Source organism: Hibiscus syriacus, unplaced genomic scaffold (assembly GCF_006381635.1).
Source record: "Hibiscus syriacus cultivar Baekdansim isolate YM2019G1 unplaced genomic scaffold, ASM638163v2 tig00110163_pilon, whole genome shotgun sequence".
Taxonomy (NCBI): domain Eukaryota; kingdom Viridiplantae; phylum Streptophyta; class Magnoliopsida; order Malvales; family Malvaceae; genus Hibiscus; species Hibiscus syriacus.
The window spans coordinates 1,461,921-1,472,193 of NW_024062610.1; the positions used below are offsets into that span (position 1 = coordinate 1,461,921).

At 39.1% G+C, this 10,273-nt stretch overlaps 1 protein-coding gene across 1 annotated transcript; it reads right to left on the reverse strand.

Moving 5' to 3' along the window:
* Positions 1–102: 102 nt before the first annotated feature.
* LOC120216783 lies at positions 103–3,127 on the reverse strand. Its single transcript, XM_039214114.1, has 2 exons — positions 2,392–3,127; positions 103–2,357 (listed from the first exon to the last, which is right to left on the reverse strand). The coding sequence occupies exons 1-2, from the start codon at positions 3,125–3,127 to the stop codon at positions 103–105; spliced, it is 2,991 nt and encodes a 996-aa protein (XP_039070045.1).
* Between the last annotated feature and the right edge of the window lie 7,146 nt (positions 3,128–10,273).

The window sequence follows — 10,273 nt, forward strand, 5'->3', positions numbered from 1 at the left end:
GATGGGCTCTTTGATTTTCCAGGCATCTTTGGCAGTGCAAGCATCAATTAACTTGGACTTATGAGATGATCCAGAGGGAGGAAGGAGCAACGTAATATGAACTTACTGTTTCCATGGGAATTGCTGCTGTCTGTAGTTAAATGTGTATGGATCCCATCCACCCTCAGGTTCCTTCCTTTTCATGGCAACCCCAGAACTAGAGGAGGCTTGTGTGTTTGCCCTAAAATGTTCTTCTATTGACCTACCTTGAGCAGGCATGAAAGGGTGCCTTAAGCCCATGGACTCTGTATTTCCTCCCTCAATTGCTAATCCAAAATTCAGATCGAAATTAGGCCGTGAGGGGCCTGAACCATTTAAACCAGCACTCGCATTGCTCATGCCCATTATGAACTGTGCTTGAGAGTAAGCTATTGGAACAGCTGGTGCAGAGCCCATAAGTTGAGGCACAACAGGTGCACCTGAATCAACGATATAAGGTATTGAACCACTAGCCCCATAAATGGCAGAAGAGAAGGGCATCTTTGGCGCCAAAGGCAGTCCATTAGCACTAAAAGCAGGCGAGTGTGTATATGACGCAGTGGGAACCAACCCCATAAACCCTGCAGTCCTTGAGATACTTCCATCAGTTGCAGGCTCAAGAGCCTTGCCATTTGGAAAGGATACGATCTGAGAAAGAAAGTCATTCCTATTGACTTCCACTCTAGCACCCATTATAGAAATGACAGGATCATTTGGTTTAGGCCCTCCATGGGCAAGAGCATTTCGAGAAGATCTACCAGGATATGGCCCTAGTTCTAAAGCATTATTTTGACTATATGGTCTGTCATTCAAATCGAAATTCCTCAGAGAAGACTGCATTGGTGATGATGAAGAAACAGGTGATTGGCTACAATGGCCATTCCTGTCATAAAAAAGTTGTTGCTCCACTCTTGAATCTAATGCTGGAGCATCACCATCATCGCTGATACAATTTAAATCCAGCTCAAATCGCTCGGATTTTCTATGGTTTTCTTCTGAAGGTTCAGCAGAATGGAGGCCTGGTGAGACTGCAACCTGTTTTCCGGACATTAGTTCAGCACCTTGTTCATTAAGGGCTCCAGCAACATTAAGATCAAAATCAAGGCAATCCAGTCTCTGTTTTGCGCTATTGCTTGTTCCACCAAGGGATAGAGTCTTATCACCATCACAGTTTCGGCGAGGTGATGCTGGGCGAAAAGCACTTGTAGCAGCAGATCCTTTCCATCTAAGAGCCCCCTCAAATTGTAGAGGAGCCGCGGGTAAGCAACGCACTGCAGCCGCCCTTGAAGCAGAAACCACCGAAACGGGGGTGGAGATGGAAGTCGCAGCACGTTCCATATCATCAGAACATACTTCTTGGTTCAGATCAAAATCATAAAGACCTTTCTCTGTGTTAGGCTCAGGATCTTGAGCTACAGTCACCTGAGATGACTCCATGTCATGCAACTTATTTTTTGGTTCATTGTCTGCATCATCTGAATTAATAAGCTCACCCCCCTCAGTTTGCACTCCAGCAGACTGAGTGGGTCCAGTCGACACCTCCTTTGGCAAGGCCTTGCTGGGTAGATCTTGCTTTCCATTTATGGATCCTAGGGCATTAGGTTCCCTAATACCACCTTCCGAAATCTTCTCTGAAGAGCTGCTGGAAAGCTCTCTGTCATCTACGACTTCTCGTTCCACTTCTTGAGCAACTATACGGGCAACTTCTAGAGCATCAACTATACCATACTCGAGCTCAATGTCAGATGTTGAATTGATCACAACTGGAGTACCGGTAAACCTAGAACCACCCCTCAAATTCTCAAATCCAATATTCTCCTTATCTTCATTTGCTATTCCAATATCCGACTTCCTGGAAAACCTACTCTCCAGATTCCCAGGCTTCTTATACATGAGCTGATACTCGGAGGAGCTCCGCAACATGCTCAAATGAGACTCAATGTCTTTGCCTGCAATCTTGAATAGCTGTGAACTATTTTCGGAATGATTCATTACTTCCAGATCACCCACTGCTTTCTTTGGCTCAGATCCATGTGTCTTCTCATCAGCAAGATTGACAGATTTTAGGACATAAATCCTATTGGCCTCAGAATCATTTTGGGAATTGGGTTCTGTTGTAATCTCCAGAGCACTTCCAACGCCAGCATGCTCCACAGTACTAGAGTTTGAAGCTGTCACATCAAACAATTTTTCATCATTTGATAATCCATTCAACTTCTGAGCATCCAAAACTTCAATATCTTCTTGCTTTGAATCTGGTAAACTGCAGGCCTCATGGGATGCAGTCTCTTCCACAGGTTTTGCAGGAAGCTCTTCCTTTTTGGGCGAATTCTCTTGAACTGTATTGACACAACAGAGGAGACCATATGAGACGGAGATCTGTTTCCATGTCCGAATGGTCTGAATTTATGTGGGGCTGGAGCTCATCATTAGTAGTTTCAGTGGGTAAATCTTTGGTGCTTTCTGGTTGAACACAATCTTGGCTTGAAGGAAGGTTTTCACTTTTTGCTGCATCTGCTCCATCATTTTCCTCATGGGAGCTTCCTCTTGAAACAGAACCATCTTTGGCAGAACATTGTCGCCCATTATTTTCTCCAGTAACAGTAGCAGTACCCAAAATCTCATACTCACGTCCACTACAGTCAACGTGATCAGTAACTCTACCTTGTTTCCAGCTTTCAAAGAGCAACCTAGCACTTTCCTGAACTCGTGAGCTATTGTGGCCAAGAAGATTCTTGACCAGAGTCCAGATCTCTGAAGAAACAGACATCTCCCTATTTCTATGCAACTTTTCAAGAGCTCGTAAGAGTGCATTAATTGATTCTTCCACAAAACTATCACTCGAGTCATTACCAAATTCCTGAGCATCCTTCAGCCATCTGTCAAGAAACAAGAGTCCGTCTAGTTGAATAAAAAGATCAAGACAATCTTTATTCTCGGTGGCCGCAATTGTGCTTGCAACAGAAGTCCACTGCCTGGTCACATCGCTGACATTTTTAACAACACATTCTTTCTCCTCCTTCATTACAGTTACTAGCTCCTCAACTCGTGAAGGGACTGTAAGCCCATCTTTCATCTCAGTCAGTGTAAAAAAATCCTCCAGCGTCATGGTGCTTTAGATGCAAACCACTAAACAAAGAGAACTTTGTAATATACCGAAAATTTTTGTTCCATCTAGATCGGGAGGTGAAGCTTCAAGGTGAGATATCTAAAAAGAAGCCTGTAAAATGGCATGACACAATGGTTAATCACGTAGATCCTCATCCCTAATAAAGTTCTCTGTAAAATTGCATGACATAAATTGCCAATCAATTAATTCATTGGTATCGAATTAAAAGGAAAAGAAACATTGACAATTATCAATATATCATCAAAATAAAAAATGACAAAATGAGCTAAAACAGCCGTATTATACCTTCCAAGCAATCTGATCATGTAAAATCATATTAATTGTCAGCAAAAGATTAGACAAACATAAATGTTGACACTCCTCAAAACCTGACATAAAAGAATTAACTAAAAGCTCAAGCTTTTAAAATTATCAGAACTAACAGAAACTTGTTTGATTTTGAGATAAATTGAATTTCAGTTCTAAAATAGAATTAACCCCAAAACAAAATAACAGACAAAAAACTACCCTTAAAAGTTAAACCAACTGAAACCCCTAAGAAACAATTAAATAGGCCCTTCCAGTTTCCTCTAAAACGGTAAACGGGGCAACGGAATATCAATTACCAAAGTGTACAGTGAAGATCTAAACCTAGAAATCAAAGCTCAGAAGGAACATCGTTACAAAACCCTAGCTTCACAGCTATACACCTTGAAGAGTGATGTGAATTTAATTAAGATTATCTTACTTAATGCCGAGATACAGCAGACTCTAATAACGCCAATCCCCAATGTGCAAACAAAATTGATAAAAACACGTTTCCTTTTTTTTTTAAAAAAGAAACAATATATCGACATAATTACAAGCGTTATGCGTAGTTACCTTCATAGAAAACCTTCAAAAAAAAAAGCAAAGAAAAATGAAAACCCTAGCTCTGAAGCTGAGATCCAATAGAGAGACGACACCGCACCTTTTTTGTCCCTGATAATGAAAAAAAAACACGAAATCGCTCTCAAGTTTTTTTCGACCCTTTGGTTTTGAGCTTTCCCCAACCAGAGAGAGAGAGAGAGAGAGAGAGAGAGAGAGAGAGAGAGAGACGTTTATTCCTCGAAATAATAATTTTCTTTTTTAATTTTTGGTTTAGGCTAATTTTGATTTTTACACTGTCAATTCTTGTGGTGGGTTTCGGTTTTAGTTTCGCAGTTAAGAGAAATGGCACGTGCAGTGTGTGCGAAATGATGTCCCGGTCGGCTCGATTCGTGAAGAAAACAAAACCCGAGTGAATCGGCCGAAGATTTGCACCCGACCCGAGAAACAGTCAATCCGATTATTTTTGTTGGTGGGGATTTCTATTTTATATTTGGCTTAATACCAAAATTAAGTATCCAAACTATACACATTTTTTTAAATAGGTACATAAACTAATTTTCGTCTCATCCATGTGCCTAACATTACAACTGTTACCAGTTTAGGTGTCTGGGCCGTCAACGACATTAATTTCTCCCGTTAAGTGACACGTGACACAATCTGGTGATTTTGAAATTTATTTTTTAAAATAAAATATTAAAAATAGTATGATATTTATAAAAAAAACAACTTTTCTTATATTATAAAGCAACCCCAAAATCTCAAATTCTAACTTTAATCCACAGTCGTCACCCTTTCCGACCACGACCACCGCCATCAACGTAGTCCATATCATCCTCCTACTCATACACTATCGTATTTTCCGCTGATTGGCCATCGAAATCGTGATTTTAATCCTAGGGTTCGGACTGTTTAAAACATTGATTCATAGTCGATCATCCGTCGATCGATCACGATTTCATTGGGGTTTTGATCGTCAGGGGAGGGGAGGTCGAATGGAGCTTCGTCGACAGTAAAAGGAGGCGGCCAACATGGGTTTAGGGTTGAAATGAAGATTTTTAAAGTTTTGGGTTTATTTTAAAATTTGTATTTTCTGTTTTTTTAATATTTTTAAATTTTAAATAAAAATTTTAACATTACCAGATTGTGAAACATATCATTTAACGAGAAAATTAACACTGTTACCGGCCCAGACACGTAAATGGGTAACGTTTGTAACGTTAGGCACCTGGATGAGACGAAAATTAGTTTAGGCACCTATTTGAGAAAATGGGTATAATTTGAATACTTATTTTGATATTAAGCCTTTATATTTAGTTTATGATGAATTTCAATTGGGTTTATAAGTAGAGGAGGGTAGACTTGACATGGTCTAACCCCTTGAAAATGAGAGGGATTTCCATACATAGATTGTTAACAAAATTCAATTAAATTTTAATACAATTTTAAACTTTAATTTTGTAATATTTTTAAAAGTCGGTTAAAACACGATTGATTTTTATTTTAAAATATATTCTCCAACTTCGAATCCGGTTTATTTAGTTAATATTATTGTTTTTTCCCTATGTGAAATGATTGATAAGCTAAACACCTGATACCCTTATTAAAATTGGATTGTATGTGTATCCATTAGAAGTTATTATCGAACGAATCGATCACGAGTTGGATAGTAGTCGACTCGTGTTTGTTAAAAAAATTTGTTATTCGACTAGACTCGTTCGTTAAGGTAGTTAAAATTTTGTTCAACTTGTGCTCATTAAAAGCCTTGTTGCTTAACTCGACTTGTTGCTCAACTCGACTTGTTGCTCAACATGAATCATTGCTTGTTAAGCTCGTTGCTCGTTAAATTTACTATAAATTTTACCTTATTTTTTAGCTCTAGGTTAAATCTATTAGTATTATATAGAGCTCAATATAAACATAAATTAGCAAGATTAACGAAAAAAATTATCAAAAGAGTGTATAAAAGAATTTTAAAGTTTAAACTCCAAAGTAACAATCTACCTATACACCAAACTAACATCTTAAAACTAAGGTAACAATCTACAAATGCATTAAACAAACATATTAAAAAATATTTTTGAAAAAAAAAGTTCAATGATACGACAAATTATAAAAAAAAAAGGAAACCAACGTCTCTTCACCTCATTCATTGTTACTTACAATCACTAAATTACTATAAAATTATTTAAAAAAATAACAAGTTGCTCGTGAACTTATCGAATAGAATTTAAATTTAATCGACTCAACTCATTAAGGTCTCGAGTCGAACTCGAATTCAAGTCGAATCAACCCAAATCAAACTTTGATCGAGTCGGATTTGAGCAGCTCGTGGCATCCCTAGTATCCATCATTGATTATACCAGATAAAGTTTGGTTATACTGCAAGAGGGGTAGAGTAACAAAGGCACGGCGGTGAGCCAACAGTCAACAAAGCTTTGTTAACGGAGAGAGTGGCTATGAGAGGGAAAAAGGGACAGGGCAATCATCGTAGACATCGGGTGCGGTCATAACATTTGTTATTTCATGCATCTCACTCTCCATCGGTTGTAATGAAAACTTGTAAAAGGAAACTAGAATTGTGACAGCTTGACAAATTAGTATTTAATTAGAAATAGTTGATTTCGATCTATGAAAGGATAAAAAGCTAATACTGTTCCAAATGCTTATTGTCACAGGCGAATTATTGTGATAACCTTTTCTGGCACCCCCTAACTTTAATTAAGATAATAAATAGTGAATCCATAATCATGCACTCGTTTCTTGTGAAATAAAGGACAGCAATGCTAGGCCTTTAGAGATTTTTAGCTATAACCCCCACCCAAAACAAAATAAAAAAAAATTGCCCCCATCTGTACAAAAAGAGCAAGCTTCAAGTGAAACAATAAAAGGTGTTAAATTAGAGATGGAGATTATTCTTAAGTAAGCGTATGAGAGAAATGCTGCCCTGAGTTCTTTGCCTCTCCGAAGCAGCCAAGTTCTTCCCACCACCATGTTGAAAGTATTAAAATGGTTTTCAAGTTTGGTAACCAACTTTGAAAAAATGATTTTCAAAGTTTGGTAAATGTTTCTTTAAAAAATAGTTTTTCAAAGTTTGGTAGATGTTTGTTGAAAAATGATAATGGGATAATCACAATTAATCCCTAGATTTTAGGGTATTTACAAGATTAAGTCCTTAAGTTTCAACTATAAATACCCTAGCTCATTTAGCTTCAAAACCATCCCAAAAATCATTTCTTTCTCCCAATACTAGAGAATTTTCTTGTGAGTAGTGAGTGTTTTGTAAACACCTGTAAATTTTCTCTCTTAGTAAAAGATTTGCAGCAGTCCGGAGACGTAAGCACAATTGGCTGAACTCCGTTATCAATTTTGGGTATTATTTTTCCACTTTTATTTTGCATTCTCACTAATCTGGTTATAGGGAAATTACTTGTACTTGGTTTATTTCCCAACAACTGGTATCAGAGCTTTTGGGTTGTGAATTTTGTCAATTTTTTGCGAGGTTACTATTCAGGTTACTATTCACGTGAATAGTGAATTTCGTGAATAGTGAAATTCGGTCGGTGATACGAGTTTGTCGACGGAGGTGTTCTAATACACGGCGGTTCACAAAAATTGTCAGAAACGATCCAAACGAAGCCAGATTCGAGTGGGAGCGATGGCTGCAGACGAAGGGAATGTGAAAATTGAAAAGTTCGATGGTGCGGACTTTGGATTTTGGAAGATGCAAATTGAAGATTTTCTATACCAGAAAAATCTATATCAACCCCTCTCAGGAAAACAACCAGAGGGCATGAAGAATGAAGACTGGGCTCTTCTCGACAGATAAGCCCTCGGAGTTATCCGACTAACGTTATCCCGCAATGTTGCTTTCAATATAGCAAAGGAAAAGACTACGGCGGGTCTTATGACGGCTCTCTCCAATATGTATGAGAAGCCATCGGCCTCAAACAAAGTTCATTTGATGAGGCGATTATTCAATTTGCGGATGACGGAATGGGCATCGATGGCACAACACCTAAATGAACTCAACACAATCACAACCCAGTTGAGTTCAGTGGAAATTGAATTTGATGATGAAGTTCGAGCTTTAATTCTCTTATCATCTTTACCAGACAGTTGGAATGCTACTGTTACAGCAGTCAGCAGTCAGCAGTTTGTCGGGAAACAACAAATTAAAATTCGACGATGTTCGGGATCTGATACTGAGCGAAGAAATTCGACGGAGAGAATCGGGTGAAGCATCAACCTCCTCAGCCTTGCACACGGAGTCCAGAGGGAGAACTTCATAAAGAAATTCAAATCGTGACAGATCGAAATCCAGAAGGGGAAAATCAAGAACATGAAATAAAGATTTTACCTGTTATAATTGCGGCAAGAAGGGCCACTTCAAAAGAGATTGTCGAGCACCGAAGAAAAATACCGGCGCACAGGAATCTGCCAACATGACGGATGAGACAGGTGATGCCATGATTTTAAGCGTCAACAGTCCGATTGAATCATGGATTTTGGATTCAGGGGCATCTTTCCACTCCACGCCATGCTAAGAAATCATGGAGAACTATGTCAGTGGTGATTTTGGAAGGTTCATCTTGCTGATGATGAAAACCTTGAAGATCGTCGGAAAATGAGACATCCGACTAAAGTTGCCAAACCAGACCACCTGGAAGCTGACAGGAGTGAGATATATTCATGGTCTCAAAAGAAATTTGATTTCTGTAGGACACTGATGGAGAAGGATACAATACAACCTTTCAGTTGTGAATGGAGATTACCAAATGAGCACTTGTCATTGCTCGTGGTAAGAAGACTGGTACTCTCTATGTAACCTTAAATTTAGAGAATATCATTGCAGTAGCAGATGTTAATGGAAAATCAAACCTATGGCACCAAAGGCTTGGCCATATGAGCGAGAAAGGAATGAAAATACTTCTGTCAAAAGGGAAGCTGCCGGATCTAAAGAATGTAGATGTCGGACTATGCAAGGATTGCATCTTTGGCAAACAAAAGAAAGTCAGTTTTGCAAAGATTGGCAAGACACCCAAGGCAGAAAGGTTAGAATTGGTTCATACTGATGTATGGGGACCATCCCCAGTTCCATCTCTTGCAGGCTCACTATATTATGTCACCTTCATCGATGATTCAACAAGGCAGGTGTGGGTTTATTTTCTGAAGAAGAAATCAGAAGTCTTCGATACCTTCAGAAAATGGAAGGCCATGGTGGAAAATGAGACTGGTTTAAAAGTCAAGCGGTTGAGGTCTGGCAATGGAGGAGAGTACAGAGATAATAGATTCAGAGATTTCTGCGTAAATAATGGGATCAAGATGGAGACAACAGTTCCCATAACACCGCAACAGAATGGCGTAGCAGAGCGCATGAACAGAACTCTGAATGAACGTGCCAGAAGCATGAGGATACATGTCGGATTGCCCAAATTTCTATGGGCTGAAGCTATCAACACTGCAGCTTACCTGATCAACCGTGGGCCCTCAGTTCCTTTGGATGGCAGAATACCAGAGGAAGTTTGGAGCAAGAAAGAAATAAACCTTTCACACTTAAGAGTGTTTGGTTGTATTTCTTATGTACACATAGACTCTGCTGAAAGAAGTAAACTTGATGCTAAGTCCAACAAATGTGCCTTTGTTGGTTACGGTGGTGATGAGTTTGGTTATCGGTTTTGGGACTACAAAAATCGGAAGATCATTAGAAGCAGAGACGTCATTTTCAATGAAAATGTGATGTACAAAGAAGGTCAACCGCAGAATCAAGTAATACCGAAGCTGAAACAAAGGAATTTGTTGGTTATCGGTTTTGGACTACAAAAATCGGAAGATCATTAGAAGCAGAGACGTCATTTTCAATGAAAATGTGATGTACAAAGACAGGTCAACCGCAGAATCAAGTAATACCGAAGCTGAAACAAAGGAATTTGCTGAGTTCGAGGAGATTTCTGGAAATGATGTTCAGATCAGTCCTGAATCAGTTCAAGAGGAAGAACCAGGCACACCAGAACTGAGACGCTCATCCAGAATTCCTAAACCAACCCAACGGTATTCTCCTTCTTTGCACTACTTGTTGCTGACTGACAATGGTGAACCAGAGTGCTATGAATGCAAGTGGAGGATTCAGTCAAGTGGGAGTATTCCATGAAAGATGAGATGGACTCGCTTTTGTCAAATCAGACGTGGGAATTAGCTGAATTACCACCAGGCAAGAAAGCACTTCACAACAAGTGGATTTACAGGATCAAAGAAGAGCACGATGGGAGCAAACGCTAT

Excerpts from the sequence above, each read along its gene's own strand:
- LOC120216783 (XM_039214114.1), bottom strand. The coding sequence starts at position 3,127 with ATGACGCTGGAGGATTTTTTTACACTGACTGAGATGAAAGATGGGCTT. Across the intron at positions 2,358-2,391 it reads GGACATGGAAACAGATCTCC|TTCAAGAGAATTCGCCCAAA; the intron begins GTCTCATATGGT and ends GTGTCAATACAG.